This window comes from Dermacentor albipictus, chromosome 7 (assembly GCF_038994185.2).
Source record: "Dermacentor albipictus isolate Rhodes 1998 colony chromosome 7, USDA_Dalb.pri_finalv2, whole genome shotgun sequence".
In the NCBI taxonomy this organism is placed as follows: Eukaryota; Metazoa; Arthropoda; class Arachnida; order Ixodida; family Ixodidae; genus Dermacentor; species Dermacentor albipictus.
The window spans coordinates 87,855,619-87,877,368 of record NC_091827.1 but is presented as its reverse complement, the minus strand read 5'-3'; the positions used below and the strand labels follow the sequence as shown (position 1 = coordinate 87,877,368).

Sequence of the window (21,750 nt, the reverse complement as noted above, 5' to 3'; positions counted from 1 at the left end):
CCGATTTTTCGTGAGGAGACCAATAAGAGTGCCCCCTACAGCGACGTATGCATGGGAAACTGGTAGCATGCAGACTTCCCCACTGCTCTATGTCTGCTTCAGCCGGACTGCTTCTTTCACACTATCATCTGCTTGCATCAGCTTTCGCCCATGCTTCTTTGGTTGGATTGGTTGGTCTCGTTCGCGCTTGTTTTTTTCCAATGAGACGTCTAAACCAAGACACCCCGATGGAAAGGTTGTTGGAGACAGTGCGCCATATCTGATTCTGTACGGCAAGACACAGCCTCAATACAAGGACGAAAAGGTTGCAGCCAGTACCTCATTCTCCTTGTCTTTTGAACACAGTGATGCCGCAGCAGAAGGGAGCACACCAACACGGTTATGATCAGCAGTGATGACTTGGTCATCTTGATAAGACATGACTCGCATTAAGAACGCAGGACGAAGAAGGTAAACCCAGCACCGATCTGTCAGCAGTCGAAGGAAAAAACATGCGAGCAAGCAGAGGGAAGCAGCAGCAGAGGCCCAGTCCAGCCTCGGCAACACAGTTGCTTTGGTGGCAAAGGTAATTAGCACCATCCAGCAAGCTGCCGGGAAAGCAAATCAACTTCCCTTCCGGCTTTCCTCCCAACTACACTCCCCTCCCCCTCCCTCCTAACTCCCTCGTAACTCACTCATCATTGACAGACTCCGAGCTGGCGCTGCCGGCCCCACCAGCCCGGCGCCCGCTTAGCCCGCTCCTCGAAGTATCATTTTTCTGCCATTATTAGGAAGGTGAGCGTTGGCCAATGTGGACAGTTTCGCAGTCCTCACTTGCTGTGCGCTTGTGCGCTGCGATATCTCATGACTCAAACCGTTTGTGCATCATGCTATGATGCACAAATGCTTCAGAAACAAGTCCTTTTAATTCGAGCAAATTTTCAGGCCCCTTCGAGTTCAACTTATTGAGATTCGACTGTATCTGTGTTTGTTATATTGAGGCTCAGCTGTATTAGTCAATTGGTTATGAAACTTTGTGCTACAGAATGTAGAAAGGATCCTCAAGGTGCTTTTCCTTACAACTCTGCTCTATCTTCCCTTTGCAACACTTGATCATCATCACCATCTTTAATCTATGTCCACTGCAGGACAAAAGCCTCTCTCAGTGGTCTAGTAGTGGTGCAGCAATTTCCAATTTCTACATATAGAAACTAATGTTCGGCACCTGATTCAATATGCAGATGCCTGCATCAATTAGAAGCATTTCCTGCCTCATTCCAAGCACTTTGCAGTAGGCTGGTAGGTTCCTGTCTTGCCTCGTTCTGGAAACTTTCAATAACACAGAAGTGTCCAGTGGTGGGATTGAACCTCTGTATCTAGCACAACAGCGTAATGCTCTAGCCACTAGGCTGTGATGATCTCCGACATACTTATCCGGTACTAGTTTGCCACATTCTTTGCTCATGGCAGCAAGGGCCAAGATGCTGTTTTAAACTGCACTACTTTTGGGATCGGCCCATATTCCCCAGTGCTTTGCTCGTAGCAGTTAAAACTTCTCGAAGCTGTGCAACAGTGAACTGCCTTCATGATGGCATGAATTATGTGTGAGGTTTTACCATCTCTTCGCCGGAGCCCAAATATCTTCCTTGTTTAACATAGACCACATGACATACACATAGCTACGTATGATTGTACAACACTTACCGTAATTACTGCCCTCAATTGTAACGCGCACCTGTTTTCCATGACACAAAAAAAAAAGCTACCCTTGATCATAATGCACAACCATTCTCTGTGACCAAAGAAAAAAACGTCCTTCACAGTACTGCGCACTTCATGCTTTGATACAGAAATACAACTTTCTCTCATTTGAAAAGCAAAAATTTCCTTCGAATTTCTGAAAGTTGTGATGGTGGTGGCAGCAACTTCATTCTAAAGTTGCAATGAATAAAAGAAAGTCACAGTTTCGTCTGAAAGGCGAAGCACTGATGGCTATAGCAAATTAGTAGACAGCTATACGAAGTAAAGATAGCAATTTTATCAGCGGCATAAACTTGTGACCATTCATTAATAACTAAATTAAAAAGCATGGTGTCACGTGTGCACAAGCAAATATAAACACGTCTCGCTTGATGACCGCGCAACCTCACTATAGCCGCGTTTACATGAATGCGACAGTGTCGCATCGCATCGCATTAATGCGCCAGGCGAGGGTAGATCTACCGACGTGAGTCGACTCCAGCGGAGCATGTAAACGCAGGATCGTCGCATTAGGAATGATGGGAAGGAATTAGCCACCAACATGGCGGCAGTCCCGGCTGCCCGTTACACCGGAAGTCGGTTGCACTTCCCTTATACGACACCATGTGGGGCTACATTCTCGCGAAAGTTAAGGCGCTACATGTAAACTGCGTCGCATCACCTTTCCCAAATGCGCTTCGAAATGCGATGCGCCACTGTAGCATTCATGTAAACGGGGCTTATCAAAACTCTGGAGTGAGGAAGTGCGGTAGGAGGAGCGAGAGAATTGACCTTTGTGCTGCCTCTCACTTCAACGTGAACTCAGCAACGAGAACACAGTGCACATGAAGCTATCGGCCCTCGGCGCACCTAGACGCTTAGGCTAAGTCCCCATCACAAATCACTTTCAATATAGGACCTGGGCGGTCGCATCATACGCAGCAGCCATTGGAGTAGGACACCTCGCATTTTTGTGCCAGTCCAACACGCAAGTTTCGGGAACTCTGAACGCCCGTGATGCGATCCAATTTCCGTCCGTTTCTGCACACATGGTCACTTACTTTTTAAATGTGGCATCACGAAGAAATGTGTAATCACGGCGTGTCTTCATAGTCAGCCCTTCCACGCTGATAGAGCAAACGCAGAAAATGAGAAGATAGATGGTAGACTAACTTAAGCACGTATACTACACAGCCCATTAAAGATGCTATGGCAGCTAGGCTCAAAGGGCATATGAGGTGGCCATGTTGGAATATGAATGGTGATTTGGTAACACATATGTAGGGCCGCACAGTCAACAAACGATTTTCCGAACGCCCAATTTTTCAGACATGCCCAATAATACAGTTGCTTTTGCAGCCCCACCACTTACCCTATAGAGTTAATGTATAAGAACGTCTGCAGACGGTAGTACTGCTTAACCGAAATAGAATCAGATGGCCTCTTACCTGTGAAAAACACAACTCAAAAAGAGTGTGATGAAAGGGAAAAAAAAAACATGCAGTATTTACCGTATTTACTCGCATGATGGCATTCGCGTAATGATTGTACCCTTGAATTTTGTCATCAAAATTTGATTTTTTAAAATTCCCGTGTAATGATCGCACCCCGAACTTGCCGCAGTGTGCCAAGTCTAGCTAATTATGATCGCGCTTACTATCTGTCGAATGCTACGCAAACGACTCTTCAAGACAAACAAAGCGGTCTGCACGCTCCAAGCAAGTAGATGCCCCACTTCATTACTTTCATCACCTTCTGCACTTCCATGACAAAAAGAGGTACAACCAAACATGTCTTTATTATGTGTAGGCTTTATAATGATGGTGTCAACAACAACAAAAAAAAGGCACCTTTCGATTCTTCTTATCTGCACTCGTGGGCACGCAACAAATCGCAAGCGGCAATGATAGTAGCCATGTTTACACTGATGCGCTATAAGTGTATCCCATTCATACGCCGACGCTTGTAACACAGCTAAGATATTCGCTCACTCTTAGCAGAAATGCACCGTATTAGGATAGTAGTAAAGACGGATGCCGCAGTTTCCACAGCATGCCGGCCATGTGTTTCTATGTCACTGGCAGCTAAGCATGCCCATCTGTTTCTGTCCCCTCAAAGTGGACATGGCTACGTTATTGCCGCAAACATGGCGATATTAACAATATTTTTCATTACTGATATAGAAGAAACAGTTTCAATGCACGTAATGTACTCATGAGAAGAAAAAACAATCGCATTCGGCGCGTTCAGCTTGCTCCGCCGGCCGCCATTTTTGTTTTGGTGTCCCACACTACACACAGCGGCAGCTGCCTATTTGTTGACCTGCTGTTTTCCCGCAGCAAATGCGGGATGAAAAATTTTTTTTTTCTCGGGAAATTTAACCTGCTTAATGAATTTGTGTGAATTTTTTCGACAAAAAAGTGCGATCATTATGCGAGTAAATACGATATTCACTTCGCACGATAAAAGTGTCATTTTCGTTTGATGCTGTGGTGGCCTTAAACTTACTGAAGCTGCGAGCCAGCTTTTTGCCAGCCCCCTCTTTTTGGCCAGCCCCCAAACTCGTATGGCACGCATGGCATACTCCACGTTGACGTTGCACATTCTCCGTGCACGAGCGCGGTAACACTGCAGATGTTGCGGGGCGCTTTTTTCATTGCGGGTTGCTGTTCTCATCGCGACGACTGCATTCATGAGGCTGGCGTAACACGCAGCTTCCGCCACTGTCAGGCCTGAATCGCCCGTGCTGTCGCTTTATGTGTCATCCTCATCACTGTCGCTAGGCGACACTTTGGCAACAGAGGCAACGATGGTGAAAAGTCGAACCTTGTAGCCGACATCTTTTGGCAGTGGCAGTAGCGCTGCCGAGCAACTTCGCCTTCCAAATGCCACACATCGTAATCAACAGTAGATCCCTGGCGCGTGCCAGCGCTGGCTTCTTCGTGTCACGTTTGACAGCACGAATGATGTCTAATTTTTCCTCTATGCTGAGCACCCGGCATCTTTTTTTTATCCGAGCTTAGGGCATGACGTGAGTCCTTGTTTGCACGACGCAACAACGCTCTCTGGAAAGGCGCCGAAATGATGTTGATGTTGATGTGGCTTCATGTGCAAACGCACAGGGCACTTTTCGTGTGTTACAAAATTATTCAACACCATTTGTCAGTAGCCTGATTATTACATACCATGCAAATGGTACCATATGGTGCCTGCAGTATATACTGGGAATCCTCCTATACCTTGCTGTTAAACGTCCCATAGATTTACAATTCTACAGTTGTTAAAATGCAGTTGGATCTGAAAAAAAGAACTGTTATATCTGATAATCGTTATACATTTGTGCACACTGATATTGGCTTCGTTTATACCTATGCTTGCTACACAGTCAAACCTGGTCATAATGAACCCGGATGCTGATTTGTTACTTCGCGCACGACGCTGCGAGCACGTTTTCCGTTTTTCGTTTGTGCGACTGGTGTCGGCACGGTGGTGTTTGCGCGGTGTGCTGTGTCGAGGTTTCGGTGATCCAATGCGGCATGCGGAAACATCGCGTCAAGTGTAATGGCGTCCACAGTGCCGCGCAGACTGCACTGAGGAATGCCGGCAAGCGGGTGCTGGGAGGCCTAAGATTTGTCGCCTTCGAATGTGCTCCCTACTAACGCGGAAAATGTTCTGCCGAGATCTGCGCAGTGGTTGCATTCAGACTCCGGACACCGTCTCATTTGAGTTTCAGAGGTGCTGACACTGCTGTACTGACATGCGCACAACTCGACGACGGCGAGATCATTCGTCAGGTTTCTGCTGCACCACCGGACGATGACTCCGAGTCGGAAGATAACGCACCATGTGCTACGCTGCCGTCGCATGCGGAGTGTGTACAAGGAGTGACTGTGCTTTCAGCCGCCTATAGTGACCATACGACCCTCTCCGAGATTCAGGCTCACTTGATTGCGCGTAAACGTAACAGCGTGCAACGGCGCATTCACTATTTCTTGAAGCCTACTGCCGAGCCCGAATAAGTGCGTGGAAATAAAGGATTTCATTTTTTTCTTAATCTGCTTTTTTGGACACCTGTTTATTCTGACATTTCCGCAGTCCCCATGAGGTCTAAATAAATAATCGACGACTGTATCACGAACACACCTAACCAATAAATGCTAGCAAAAATTTCCACCTTTAAAGATAAGTAGCTAATTTCTTTCAATCAATGGAATTTTCTTGTGCGTGGTAAGTGCGAATTACTGTATTTATTTGAACCTAGGCTGATAGTTTTTTTCAAATAATCATATTCTAAACCCTAGGGTCAGCTTAGATTCGAGGATTTTAAATAACGCGCCAGTTTTTCCTTGAAACTGCTAAATATGGTGCATAGCTAGCGCCATCGAGAAAAGTCAGTATCGCAGCCACTAGTAGCCGTGCCAGCAGCCAACCGTACACAAGCAAGGTCACCATTTTGACCTGTGTCGTGTTGGCCGTATTGGTGTGCGGTGTGGTGTTATCGCGATGGCACCAAGCAGGAGATGCCACTACAGTGCCGCTTTCAAGCGCAACGTTGTGATAGCCACAGAGGCATTGTCAAACCTTCAAGCCGGGCGAGACTTCCGCGTCGATGAAAAAAAAACGTCCGTCGTTGGAGGGGACAACGACAGCAGCTTTTTGCGGGTGCCGCAACGAGGATGGCATTTAGCGGACGAAAGAAAGGCTGTCACCATGAAGTGGAGACAGTTTTGGCCGACTTTGTTCGGACGCAGAGAGCAGCTGCCCTTCCAGTGACAACAGAAGTGCTCCAAGCGAAAGCTAGGGAACTTTCGAGGGAGCGAGGCCTAACACCAAAGAATTTCAAAGCCAGCCGGGGCTGGCTACAAAAATTCATGAAGCGCTTCGGCTTCAGCCTCCGACGTCACACTTCAATCACCCAGAAGCTGTCAAGCGATTTTGAAGAAAAGCTGATAGCATTTCAGCGATACGTGCTGCGAAAGAGAGAAGCGGCAGGCTACAACCTTGGGCAAATCGGCAATGCTGACCAGGCAGCTGTGTATTTTGATATGCCAGTGGTGTACACCATGAATGAAAAGGATGCCAAGGAGGTGAAGGTGAGCTCTGCGGGCTACGAGAAGCAGCGCGCAACTGTGATGCTGTGCTGCACAGCTGATGGACATAACCTCCCTCCTTATATGATATTTAAAGGGAAGCTGAAACACTTTTCGAAAAAAATGAGTTCTCTGGGGCATTCTACAGTTTTGAGTCCCCTGAACACGAATATCTCGTTCAAAAAGGGCGGAAACAAGCGCAAGCGGCTGTTTTTTCATGAAAACGTGCACCAGCGCCTCAGGGTATCGCGCGAACGCCGCCGTTGCCCGTGATTGGTCAGAGCCGCTGTGACGTCAGTGGCGGCAGTCGCCGGTCGGCGCCGCCATTTGAGAGCGTAGCACGCTGTTCTGTTCTGGCTGCATAGCTGAGTTGTAAGCATTATGGAACGTTCTCGCTGTCTCGGACAGCTTGTATTTTCGCCGTACATGTTCGAACCGACAGCCGATACGGAAAACAATGGCGGCAACGGCGGCAACGACGATGTTGAGTGTGCCAAAAGCGAGAGCGATGTGTACACCTTCTCGCGCGCTGGAAATCTTAGCTGTTACGTATGCTTTTTTTTTTTCATGTAGCTGCACGTTCCAATGACGGGAGAAAAAATGCGCTAAAGTGTCACTGGGAACTTGCTGCTGGAAGAATGCCGAAGCACTAACTTCTCATTAGATTGTAAACACGGGTACAATTCCGCGATGTCAAGCACCTTGCCGCTGCTTGTCTGAAGTCCCGTGGTTTTCTGAGCGTTGATACACAATCGCGAACAAAAGTGCCGCGTTTCAAAGCACGCACATGCAGTGCTGCGAGGTACAGTCATGGAAGCTGCTTATCATACACATCCAGATCGAGATGGTCAGGGGGATTATATGTGCAATATTCAGAATATGGTTCGACGACTTTGCGATTGTGGCTCGATCAAGAATCTGTATGCGCGCTCCATGCTAGTGTTGACATAAAGATATTAGGCAGTTTTAGCACCGCCGTGTGGTAAACATGATAACTGCAACCGTACGTCGAATGTCACTAGGCAAGCCTATACTCCAATTTATACCTCAGGTGCAACGCTGTCGAAGCTACGCACGAAGTCCGGTTACCAAAATTTATTACTGCGCGCGTTTCCGTCTATGGTTCGCAGCATGCCAGCGGCATTTGCTCGCGCGAGCATGCACGTGAAGCTGCCACGACGGGCTGCAATTAAAGAATGCCGAAAAGAAAATTGATTTAAAAGAACGTGTTAGCAGCCGTATAAGTACACGGATTGTTTCTATGGGTAAATTCTTTTTTTTTCATTCAGAACTGAGCTTATATATGAAAAGTTTTCTCAAAAATCGGGTCAAGAAACACCGAACTTTTTCTAAGTGCGAACGCAGCCACTGCAAGAAGTATCTCAAGCCTCCACAGCATTGCACCTGATGTATGAAACGGAGTATAGCAACGCTAGCAACAACGCGTTTCCGCATTTGTCGTAAGGCTATCCGGCTATCGTGGAAATGGTCCGAGCACAGCACAGTTGATTTCGTCGGCACGAACTTATCTCTCCTCACCGCACTGCGCTGCAAGCTTCTTGTGCTTCGGGAACCTGTGAAACACCACATCGTCTCGCCCGCGTGTGTTCGCGCAGCCGATTGCTGCACAGAACGAGGGCATGTTGGGCGCCCTTGGCTGTAGGCACTCACGCAGCACAGAAGGAAAGAACAGTTTACGAAAATCGCAAAACAAACGTGAGCGTCGGCGGCGGCAAATCTCTCGTAGCGTCGTTCAGTAAAGCGCAGGACGGAAAGAGGCATGCCAGCGCATGCCAGCACGCCGGTCCGGCAGCTCGGTCCCCGCCAGTGACGTCACTCTCGCCGGTTCTCTCCTCTGGTAACCTCCTCACCCGGCGCTCCGGGAAGCGATGGGGGCGTGTCTGCGGGGGTGATTTAGAAAGCGATTTCCGCCCCTTATATTAACAAAACGAAGAAAAAAATTTCGGAACCGTAAATTATTAGGTCTGTTCTTCCCAATCCCAGCAATTCATGGAAATTGAAAACCGCTTCGGCTTCCCTTTAAAAGGAAGACACTGCCTGCTCGAGAAACTTTCCCAAGAAATGTCATTGTGCGGGCAAATGAGAACGGGTGGATGACGGGTGCGATGGTGGAAGAGTGGGTTAAGATTGTGCGGTGACGGCGTCCAGACGCTCTTTTGACAAAGAACTCGCTCCTTGTCATCGGCTCTTACTGTGGGCACTTGACCGACAATGTGAAGACTGCGCTCACCCAAGCGAACACGGACCTCGCTGTCATACCGGGCAGCATGACGGGCCAGTTGCAGCCACTTGATGTCTGCATCAACAAACCTTTCAAGGATCATCTGCGGAAATATTACACCGACTGGTTGACTATCGAAGGACACATGCTAACGGCAACGGGCTGCATCAAACGTGAATCGCTATAGCAGCTGGCGGGCTGGGTAGCTGCAGCGTGGGACAACATCCCAGGTACTTTGATCATTCGCGCCTTTCAAAAGTGCAGCATATCTAATGCACTTGACGGTACCGAAGATAGTGCACTGTTTGAAGGTGACAGTGACAAGGAACACAGCGACGAGTCTAGTAGCGACGACGACGTTGAACGAGCTCTGCACGTTCAGATTCAATAAATGCTGTTTGCATTTTATGAACGCTGTCCTCGCTTTTTTTGTTCGGCCTACATTCAAGGTAATATATACAGTCGAACCTCGATATATCGAACAGCGCGGTGATCGCAAAATAGTTCAATATAGCCAGAATTCGATATATAAAATCACGTAGAAAATGCGTCAAAAACTAGCACAAATCAATCAATGAACCAATCGTGGCGCAATAGATATTCACATGAAGCTTCAAACAAAGTATTTATTTCGTTCGCTGAAAGTACTAAAGCAGCGTAGCCTGCTTCATATTGGCAACCGCATGTTTGACCACGGCGTCCTCAACATAGTCCAAATGGTCCACAAGAGACAGTCCAGTCCCTTCTATTGCGCCGCAGTAGCGGCGTACAACGGCCGAAGCAGCTACAGCCTCAGTTGCAGTCGGGAGTGGGGCAACATCAGCGCTTGCTGGATCAGCCTCGGCAGCGTCTTCGTTTGGCCGCTCAGCAGTCACTTCTGCAGCGATCTCCATGTCTGTTGACTTCGCCACTGTTCCGGTGCTGTCGTCACCGCCAACAAAGTCCTCAATGCACAGGCTGTGTGGCTCAGCACCGACAACGCGCTCGAACTGGCTCCAGGTTTCTTCAAGCTGGCATTCTTCCTCTGTGCCATCCAACGTCAAATCTTCGGTTGCTTCCTCGGAAGCTTCTTCAATGCAGGTCACGAAACCCGCATGCCGAAAGCAATGAACTTCTCGGCGCCGAGAATGAACGCAAAGTTCTTGGCCTTCTGCTGTAGCATTGGTCCCGATAAAGGAATATTCCGGCCCCTTACGTCAACAAACCATTTGCACAGCGCCTTCTCGACGTCTTCAAAGGCAGCTTTGCGCACCCGCCGCACGCCTGAGTGCTGGTTCTGTTCCGCCTTGGCCTTTATGTCACTCTTATTTTTAGCAGAGTGCTCAAAGTACTCCTTAGGATGTTGAAAGCTTCGGCGACGCTCGCTTTCTTTTCTCCATTTTCAACACGCTGTATCACTTCCGATTTCGCAGCAAATGTCAGGGTCGTACGCTTCTTCGCGTTTGCAGCCATCACACCAACCACGACAGGCCTACGCCACACACACAACTGGCGTAGCACAAACGGCAGCACCGAGACGCAAGTGTTGTTGATGTTGTCAAACTAGCCAACCTGGCCAAGCTACGGCCACGCCAAGCCGCCGCATGCGTACGCCGCTACATTCAAATGGCGCCCTCAGTGCAACAGATGTGGGTAGCTGTCGTACGCAGCAGTCTGAAACGCCCATCGCGCCGCCGCTATCTTCGAGAGTGTTGCGGGAAAGCTCGCCTCCTGTCAACAGAGCGCACTTGGTCTGGGGCGGCGGAGTTCGATATATCCATTTTACATTCGGCCCCGTTCGAAATAAAAAATTAAAAATGCGTGCGATTTTCCACGTGATATAGAAAGTGTTCAATATACGTAATAATTCGATATATCCGTGTTCGATATATCGAGGCTTGACTGTATATATATATTTTTTTTGGTTTCAGACTTTAGGGGGTCGGCTTAGAATCGGAGTTGACCTAGAGTCGAGTAAATACGGTATCAAGCATGTCTGAATTATAGGCGTCCCAATATAAATGGTTGTGGACTGTATTTGACTTGTTTTTTCATCTGTGGGAATTATTCCATGTACAGTGAACTAGTAAATTTGTTAAAATTCCCCCATATGCGGGTTACACTACATTGAACTATATTGGATACATCAAACTAATTATAGTCCACATTGCAATTCATTATAACTGGGTTCCACTGTATTGACGTTTGACTGTACCAGCTTTCTTGAGCCAAGCAGCAGCTTTGACTCACCTCTCATCAAGCAACAGCAGGCCAATATCTAGCAGCTGCATTGTCTCAGCACAGTCAGTGAAGGTGTCAAGCAAGCCGACGCCACCGGACACAGCTCGCCAGTCCTTATGCAAAGCAAAGGGCATAGCCATAATTTATAACTTTCCTCGCTCCTCTGATACTGCTTTCAACTTGATGCAGGTTTATTTTGGCTCGCCTATTGATTGTGAGCAAGTTAAAGGGCCCTTGCCAGGTTTAAGCATTGTAAACGGATGATGAGCATCATGGCTTCAAAGTATACATAACATTGATGTATGTCACAACAACTACTGAAAATTTAAACAAATGCTGCATGCCCGCTTTCTTGCAGGAGCCCTCCTACCCACTAGCAGAGGTAACTTCTCATACGCATACTGCCTGGAGCAGAGAAATAACAAATAGCCGGCAACATGAACCATTCAGGAACACTCGAAAAATTTGGAGTGAGCAAGACTGCCTCTGAAAACACACTAATCATAAAAAGAAATTGGCAGAAAAAAAAGAAGGTTGCGGGGGTATGTAGTGTAAGCATCACGTGGGACCTTGGCCTCATTATCAAAGACACTTGACACTGTTCAACTTCATGCAAATCTTTCCAGTGCTTTTGCAGCAAGGCTATTCTTGCGATTACAGAAGCCCTAAACATTAGGCATGACAACTCCCACAGTCACCAACACAACGAAAGGCGATAATGGCACCGAAGACATTGCCAATATTCACTGCAACAGTTAGGAACATCTTAGAAATCTCTCTTTCCATCACACAATCGATAGCCGACTCGCCCCTTGGTCACTTGACTGGCGAATATGGAAATCCATAATTTTAAGGGCTGATTGATTTCGTGGTGCCAGATGTTGGCACATCCCATGTGTATTCTTTTCAGACATTTTAGTGCATTCTTTCCTACTTAAATGCTGGCACTCATGCTGAAATAAATGTTTCTTTGGTTTGTCATTCTTTGATTGCAGTAAAACTTGGTTGATGGGAATGTGGATCAAGTACGCACTAAGCGATGTACTAATTAACCTGCCATGGGAGATGAGCGACTAAAGGCTTACTGGCACAAAAGAATGTGTTCTCACTCAAACACACAGACAGGCAAGTTTTTTTTGCAAGCAGGCAGCAAAAAAAATTTTCGATTTTCACTTGCCGCCATGGCCACCTAGCAGCGACAATGGCATTGACAAACTTGGCAAGGCCACGAGCCAGTTTCTCTATCAGGCCCCACTTCTCTGCGAACGCGCTCATGACGGTCAACGAACTAGCCGGGTCAGATACGGATGGGTCATACGGAAGCATTATAAGCTGTGGGAGCAGGAAACATGTCATAGCTGCTATGTTTTGACATCACTGTCAGTGGCGACTGCAGTCCAGGAAAGGTCTATGCATAACCATTTTGCCATCTATGGTCTACGTGCATGACATTTCGTTCATTCCACGCTTGTGCATGCAGAAAAATGAAGTAACTACTATGCACTAACTGTTTGGCATGTATTAAGCCACTATGGCTAAACAGTCAGCCAATACATAAGGCTGAATGGCGAAAGGACTGTAGATTTATCACAGCTATATTTAAACCAGAATTACTAAGTTGGTATGTATTAACGAGGTTTTACTGTAGTTGACTGCACTGCACAAAATTTTAAAATCTTGAACATTTTTTCGACATATATAATTAATTTCTCGCAGTGAAATTTCCAAATTTAGTTTTGTTTATTGCTTGCTCCATGCTGAATATGCCTTAAGGAGCACTATGATGCCTGCAGAAATTATTGGACCAGAAAGAGGTAAACAATAAACACAAGACTTGAAAGAAAGGCAGCACTCATTACCTGGTTACAAATTCCACGCGCAGTACGCAGTCCCATCATCAGAAGCTCTTCCAGGCTGCAACGCACAGACTTCATTATACCACAGGGATGGTTTAAGTCATCGCACAATGAGCCTTTCAGCTCAAGTTACGCAACCGGGCGCACTAACACAGAAGGCCTGCTGAAATAGCAACAACACACACTGAGCCTTTCACTCCCCCTCTTTGTCACAACTGCAGCAAAAACACTTAAACCCTTACTTGTTCTGACGAAAAATGTTGGCAGACAAAATGACCTTTCATTATACTTACTGCTAGTCTTCATATTCTTTCAGCCAATACACACTTCTATATTCACAACTATCAGTAATAAAGCTCACTTCCACCCTTCTGCTCGGCCGTGGTTCTACCTTTTATGACACATCTCTCTTTTTATACTATTTTTTTTTCAGTATATATTATGAACATTCTATTTAATTTCTAAATTGCAAGCCTGCAACACTTTGATGCAGCAGGTAGGTCATAGTACCGTATTTACCAAGTTTCGGCATTCCCCTGAATTTAACGCACACCCAATTTCCCGGGCTTCTAGTTTGAAAATAAAAGTGCCAGTCAAGTAGTTCAATAAGGTGGTGGAGCCTCCAAACGCTTTGTTGAGGTATTGTACAGTGGTGTACAGTAATGTGGAGCGTTGCACAATATTCTTCAGTAATGAATAGGCACACTCGCATAGGCAGTGTTCAAAATGTAAAAAATTAGACACCCAGTCAAGCGTCGGTTGAAGGGTGATCTGAAACTGACTGCGTGCTCTTGTGCGAGTGAAAACCCCACACAATGACAAGGACTGCCCGTAATCTGTACATGCGCTGTGTAAGCCCTCATGGATAAAAGCAACCCATGATGCAGACAGTTGAACTTGATATTAGCAGAACATAATTATCAAAATAACACACACTCATGAGCATCTACCATTGTTTGAAAAATGGTCAGAACAGCCTATATGTCAGACCGGAAAATCAACAACCCGAGAGAAGCTCCACGTCACTGTTGCTGTCATTTAACCCGCCGTGGGTGCTCAGTGGCTATGGTGTCGGGCTGCTGAGCACGAGGTCGCGGGATCGAATCCCGGCCACGGCGGCCGCATTCCAATGGGGGCGAAATGCGAAAACACCCGTGTGCTTAGATTTAGGTGCACGTTAAAGAATCCCAGGTAGTCGAAATTTCTGGAGTCCTCCACTACGGCCTGCTTCATAATCAGAAAGTGGTTTTGTTTGTTTGTTTGTTTGTTTATTGGTTTCTTTCCAATACAAGGAAAAAGCGAAGGGAGAGCTAAAGGCTACTAGCCTGACGAGGCCCTCCCTCCGCATACAGTTTCGACAACATTACAAAAGAGATTTGAGAAAAACAGCACACACATTTGTAGTTACACTCTACACAGTTCTATGTCATAGAGGATCTAGTTCATATCACTGCACACAAATATATAAAACAGATTTCTTGTCATAGATGTGACAGAACGGGAAAAAAAACATATGAACGCAAATGCAAAATGTCAATCATCGTAGCGAACATATGAAAAAAGAGAAAAAAGGCGACATCCAACACACAGTAAAAGAGCACTGTTTTACAGACAAACGCTACATATGGTTTTAAATGAGATGTCACTGGTAGCGAATTTCTTTCTCGATAACCATAGTTTTGAATGTTTTTTTCTTAATCGATTTGTTGAGGTCGACATCATCTGGAAGTTTATTTAGAAGCACCGGAATTTGGTAATTTAAATGTTGTTTTCCATAATTCGTGCGTGTTCGAGGCTTTCTGCGCTCTTGCCTTCGAAGGGCGAGCGTGTGTGTTTCAGCGGGATTGCTAAATGCGTGTAGTTTATGTTTTTGTACATACTGCAATAACTTGAAGCAATAAATTTCATCAGCTCTTAGCAGAGAATACTTTACAAACAGTGGACCTGTTGGCAAGTCTTGTGGGTGTCCTGCATATCTTTCGAGTAGGCGAAGTACACGCTTCTGAAACTTTAGTATTCGGAGGTAGTTTCTACTAGAGGTTGTACCCCAAACCAAAATACAGTAGGAAAGTCTGGAATAAAAGAGAGTATAATAAAGAGAAACTTTAAGCCACAAAGGTATAAGTGAGCTTATTCTATACAAGCAGCCGAGCGATCTACTGAGCTCCAAAGCAAGATTATCAATGTGGGTGTTCCAAGACAAATTTTCTTGGAACCATACTCCCAGAAATTTTTGCTTCACCTCTTGTTTTAACGGAGTGCCCCGAAAGGTAATATGAATATCATTCTTCATTGGCTTGTTAATCGGAGCGAATATAATATATTTGGTTTTATTAGTATTCAACTGTAACCTGTTGGCATGTAACCAGTCAGAAAGTGACTCCATATACTTATTAACAATCTCCTGAAGCTCTGTAAGGGTACGTGCAGTGAAGAAAATATTCGTGTCATCTGCGTACATTATTAGTTTAGGGGAATTATAGATGCTACAGAGATCATTAATATAGACTAAGAATAATAGCGGTCCAAGAATAGAGCCTTGAGGAACACCTTGTTTAATTACTATTTTTGTAGTCGTTCCTTGGTGGACACTTACATATTGAAGCCTATTGCTTAAGTAACTCTCTATCAGTTTAAGGACGACGCCGCGAACACCGTATCTTTTTAGTTTAATTAATAGCACATCATGACACACTGAGTCAAAAGCTTTTCGTAGATCTACAAACAGTCCTAGCGTGTAAAGCCTGTGCTCAAAGTTATGTATAATATCATGCTTGATACTGAGAAGTGCGTCCTCGGTAGATTTTCCTTTTTGAAATCCGAACTGCATGTCACTTATTACCCCATATTTCGCAAAGAATTTTTCTAGTCTTATATTTATGGCCCCTTCAAATACTTTCGATAGAACAGGCAGGACCGAGATTGGCCTATAGTTGCTTATGTCTCCTTCAGCACCACCCTTGTGAATAGGACAGATGCGGGCTATCTTGAGCGAGTCAGGGAAGATTCCAGTCTCAAACATTTTATTTATTATGTCTGCTAGGATGGGGGATAGGATTTCAGACACATGTTTAATTGGCATTGCTTTAATTTCATCAGAACCAGAAGCAACATCATTTCTAATCCCATTGATAAGTTTGTTGATTTCGTGAGGAGTTACTGGTGCGAGAACCATAGAGTTCACTATCGTAACGCTGTTATCAACCAAGTTATGCTCTTCATCATTTTCCTGCTCGTACATTGCGCTCGTGGCAAAATAGGCGTTAAGGGCGGTGGCCGCTTCAAGACCGGTTAGTGTGCCTGTAGGTGTGACTATTTTTAGTACGGTACATTGTTCTTTCTTCCCAGTTAGATTTTTTACTTCATTCCATATTTTCCTAGGATCCTTACCTATTTTGGCAAAAACCTGTTCATAATATTCTACCTTAGCTTTTTTAATTTCACTGCTCAGTTTATTTCTATACTGTTTGAAAGTGATTAGGGCATCTTCTCCTCGCGTTTTTAAAAACATATGGAACAAACGGTTCTTTTTTGTTATTTTCTTTAATAAGGAGTTGTTAATCCAGGGCTTCCGTATTCTTTTACATCTTGGCCTACTCAGTTCCGTTGGAAATGCTTGATTGTAGCATGCAATAAGTTTATCAAGAAAAATATTGTACGCCTTACTAGGGTCGTCTTCTTTTAATACGCATGCCCAATCAACGGTAGCAACCAGAACGCAAAAGAGTTTCAATGACTGATCATTTATCCTGCGGATGATCTTCTTTGGTACATGACTACGTTTACCACACAAAGAGGGGATAAGACAAAAAGCTGGAAGGTGATCACTAATTCCTAGCGTCAGCAATCCAGCAGCACAATTCGGTGGGTGTATGTTCGTAATACATACATCAAGCAAAGTTGCAGTATTGGGTGTCACTCTTGTTGCTTCGACGATAGTGTTTACGCATGCGTAAGATGTGACTAATTCTGTCAGTTGTCTTGAAGGGGCATCATGCGATAGCATATCTATGTTGACGTCACCCATTATCACGAAAGACAGACCAGTACAAGTAAGGTGTCGCAGTAGATTGTCTAGGAACTCGAAGAAATTTGTTTTGTTACCTGCGGGTGGCCTATAGATAACGGCAGCTACATTATTTTCCACATGTATGGTAAGGCACTCAACATCATTGTTAACGACCGAAAAATCACGCAAAACTTCATGAGACATAGGTCGTTTGATGTACGCGGCTACGCCACCGCCCCTTCCATGCGACCTAACAGCACCTTGATAAGCATAGTTTTGAAAGAATGGGGGTTGTTCTTCAACTCTTAACCACGTTTCTGTGAATAACATCAAATTAAATTCAACGGTCAATGAAGTGAAGAAGTCGCGTAATTCTTCTTGTTTGTTTCTTATACTGCGCACGTTCAAGTGGAACACTCGCAATTGGTGCTGAGTAGTCTCTGCCAAAGAATTGAAGGCGTTTATAGTATAGTAGTGAGAAGAGTTTAAAGCTGCCATATTCTTGCTTGTTGCTATTTCTGGCATGTGGTTAATCACTTCACTTAGTTTCGCGGGACATTTTTTCCAGGTCACTCGTAGCGTTTATCCGCAAAGTTGCAGACTGTTCGTCCCTTCGAGCAAAGATTTTGCCACCGTTTGTCCACACAAACTTCCAGCCTACTTCACGCTTTTTCTTTGTCGCCGCACCGAGAAGCTGCTTACCATGACGGGTAAGATGCTCATTCACGTAGACTGGCTTAGATTCTTCAAAACCCAGTTTTGTAGTGTTAATCCGGATTTTTCTGGCCTTCTGAAGGACAGCATTGCGTTTTGTGCGTCGGACGAAACGAACGATGATATTTGTCTCATCATGTCTTGCAGTCGGCACTCTGTGGCATGCATCAATGTCGGCATCGGTAATTTCTTCATCCACAAGCGCACCAATCTTTTTAATTATGATCACTGGCTCGCCATCAAGTGGCACTCCCTTAATTTCGAGGTTATTTCCCCTCTGGTATTGCTCCAGCTCCTCGATGCGGCGTGACAGTCGCGCGTTGTCAGCTTTAAGATCTTTATTTTCTTGAAGCAAATTATGAATGTCATCTCTTAGTGTCCTTAGGTCCTGAATGTCTTCTTTCAGTGTCTTTACATCTTGCAAGCTATCTTTGATTGCCCTGAGCTCAGCTCTCAGCTCCCGCCGCAAGTCCTCAATCGCTTTAGCCGTTTCCCCTGGCATAATAAATCGATGCAAAAGTAAACAAAGATTTACAACAAGTAAATCAGCAGCAGACTAGGCCACATGTACATTCGGCAGGTGCGTTCGGCAGCGGTGCACTGGTATTGTTTTGGAATAGCAAAGGACAATGCTTACCTGCAAAGAGCAGATATGAATCTCAGTGACGTTGAACACAGGTGCACCGCTGCCGAACTGCCGTGAGGAAGGATTCGGCGATCCCTTTTAAGCCCAGCAGAAGATGCTTGCAGCCCTCTGTCGTCGCAAAACCAATGCTTGCGGTTAACAGCCGATGTCTGGGGGGCGTCAGTCTTGCCTTCACGTCGATCCCAGCAGTGCGGTCTGTGCTGGCCGATAGCAATCTTCTACGGCTTCTGCGATGAAAGAACTGCAAAGAGCAGATATGAATCTCAGTGACGTTGAACACAGGTGCACCGCTGCCGAACTGCCGTGAGGAAGGATTCGGCGATCCCTTTTAAGCCCAGCAGAAGATGCTTGCAGCCCTCTGTCGTCGCAAAACCAATGCTTGCGGTTAACAGCCGATGTCTGGGGGGCGTCAGTCTTGCCTGGCACATAAAACCCCATATTTATGTTAATTTTAATTGCTTTCATTTAAAAATTCCAAAGCCAAGTCGACCAAGCACTAATATTGCATCTTAATAAGTACTAGGAGCACTGAGGGCTAGTTTCAATGATACTTGCAGTCAAAGTTTTAATTTTCCAGACTTGCCAAAAATTCTCAAATCCAACACAGTTAAAATTTAGTCATCATTTCAACAATGCATGACATTACTAGATTTCCCATGTAAATGTTTAACAATGGGTAGAAAAACTGACACTGAAATTGATCGATATTTATAGGTGTGGTAACGAAGCAGTTAACGTCTCATAAAAACACGAATAGCGGTTGCAAAACCAGGACTCAAATCGCCTGTGAAGCTACGTCAGGAACAGCTCCGAATGGCTGCCAGTATGCTGATTAGGCATCTCGTACCGTGACTGGAGACGGCGCCTGTATGGTTAAGAAGTGCCTACAATGTCCTGTGACAGTGGCCCCTTTAAATTTTTTTTTTGTATGCTTCATCGAAAAACAACTGTATTGTAGCAAAGCTGACAAGTTCAATTTATACGGCAAAAGGTAATTCTGAAATTGAAATAATTGAGGTCTCGAACAACAGAAATGTATAGGCACGGGCTGCAACCTACGGTCGGAATCGAATCAACCAAAAAACTGTGTTAACCAGAGTCGTATTAACAGAAGTCTACTGTACATCCAAAACTTATTGGCTGAGAACACCACTCTAGGTTGTAGTAAAGCACAAAGTTAACCAAAAGAAAGCTTCAAACCCATGCAACAATGTACCCTGTCGCCACTTTGTGACGGTGATGATGCTGCATTTGATGTCTCTGAAGGTAGGCCGTTGACAATGTCACATACACAGTTTTGGTTTCATATTGAATTGTAACATGTAGGTAATTTTCAGACCAAATTTCTTGGAAAAAAGGTGCGCGTTACATTAAGGTAAATATAGCATTTTGCATTATCTTTTACTTAATTTATGCAAGCCCATCCCATTCCATCTACCTCTATTTTGCATCAGTTGGCTGCATGACGACAACACTACGACCACAGTGGCATCACGGCATTGACGTCACGATTGCATGACTACTGTGTGACGACGACACCATGACGAGAGTTGTATGCCTCACAACTATGCTTCGGAAATAATTTTTTATTGTGCCATTTATTTTTAATTAAGGTCGCAAACAAAGAAACTTAAATGTTAATTACCTTAAGAACTAATTGAGCTACACCAAAACTAAGTACATCTTTGAAATCAGTGCAAAAATATCAATAAGACTCCCGAGTTTGATTAGTATGGACGGGAAAATAAAGAAGGTTATTTATATAGCAGTGTCCCCCATTAAAATAAAAAAAGGAAAAAGATAAGGCAAGAGCTAGAGGCTACCTCGCAGTGGGCTCATTTTATTATCCAGTCGAACCTCGATATACCGAACCTCAATTTAACGAAATTCTTGAAATAACGCACTTTTTATTTTTCCCAATCTCTGCCCCATTGAAAACCATGTATTTTCTTTCGCGATTTAACGAGGTCACTTTATACTGTACTTCCGATTTAACGAAGTCCTCGCGCTTCGCACGCACGTACCAGGAGCCTCCTTGACAGGCAGATGAAAACTTTAGACGGGCATACAGCGATTTGCATGCGCCCTTTAATGCTCAAATTTTCCCGGCGCGCTTCAATACGTGTAGCAAAATGTGCCGCTGTGCAATCTATCGTGTACGTATGAAACCCACAGCGGACGCGCTCCTGTAGTGCTAGCTGGAGTGCTTCAGAAGTTCTGGAGCACGTCACGCTATGACGTCACCGGCCTGTTGGAACGGGAAAGCGCCAACCGGAAGTAAGTTTACAAACAGCGGTCGTTGGGCACGTTTTCTCAGTTGGTTACCGTATTTACATAATTGTAAGTCGACCACTTTTTTTTTAATTTGAAAGTCTGAAGTTGGGGGGTCGACTTACAATCAAACCAAAACATGGCCCTGCAAAAAAAGCGAGATCAATGGGAGCTACAACGTAGTTACAATTTTATGTTTGCTCTGTGGCCCTACCCATATCTTTTCGCTATCCCGCGTGTTTGTTTGCTTTTCGGAAGGGTTTTTCAACATTTTTTAGAATTTTACAGTGCATGCAACACTTATGGGGGGGGGGGGGGAGGGAGGGTGCCGATAGTTGATGGAAGCACCGCTGTTCCCATTTGCGGCGGCACCCTCAGAACGGCAGCGCTTGCGGGGAGTATCTGTAGTTCATGGAAGAGCAGACACCGCTCGCTGCTTTCTTTCTCTGTTGAAAGGCATTGGCATTGGTTTGACGCGTTCCACTTAACTGCCGGCTACGTACTACTTCTATGCTTCCCCAGTAGTCATGAGTGCTCAGGCCCACTAATCGTTCGGCACTCGTTCACAGCAGCGTTCAAGAAAGTTGCCATCCTTTACACCAAAGAAACAAATCACAAACGAGTGGTGCGACAGTGGCGACTGCAGCGAAGCAAAATTTTCCCCTGTGACGGCAAGTGAGAAACTTCCCACGTGCCGAAGTCTGGACGCCTTCCGGAGCTGTAGGCTAAGCTTGCGGCGTACGTCGCTGAAATGCGTGATCGGTCCCTGTCAGTGAAGTGTGACATGGTCATGAAACTAGCCCAGACCTTCGCCTTAATTTTAAGGCCCTGCTCCGCCGTGAGTATAATGACGGTGACGAAAGTATGGCGTACACAACAGATGTCGTTGACTCATGGCAGCTGCTCTGCGATCAGGGAGGTGCTCCAAGCGACGTGACACTCGAGGACTGTCTTCAGCGATGCTTGCGCTGTGACAACTGAAG

General features: G+C 45.5%; 1 protein-coding gene and 1 pseudogene across 6 annotated transcripts in view; both read right to left on the bottom strand.

The window, feature by feature from the left end:
• The window catches only part of LOC135899686 (radical S-adenosyl methionine domain-containing protein 1, mitochondrial-like), an 84,969-nt gene that overhangs the window by 13,060 nt on the left and 50,159 nt on the right, over positions 1-21,750 (bottom strand). For 4 of the 6 annotated variants that reach the window (XM_065429012.2, XM_065429011.1, XM_065429010.2 and 1 more), the window contains one exon: positions 13,131-13,185. The exons of 1 other annotated variant lie outside the window; for it this stretch is intronic. In XM_065429012.2, the coding sequence (XP_065285084.1) occupies positions 13,131-13,185 (55 nt within the window). Of the gene's footprint in view, positions 1-11,280; positions 11,385-13,130; positions 13,186-21,750 lie in introns of all 6 variants that reach the window. One more of the 6 variants, XM_065429013.1, reaches the window with a different exon arrangement.
• LOC135899621 (uncharacterized) lies at positions 9,696-10,636 on the bottom strand (annotated as a pseudogene).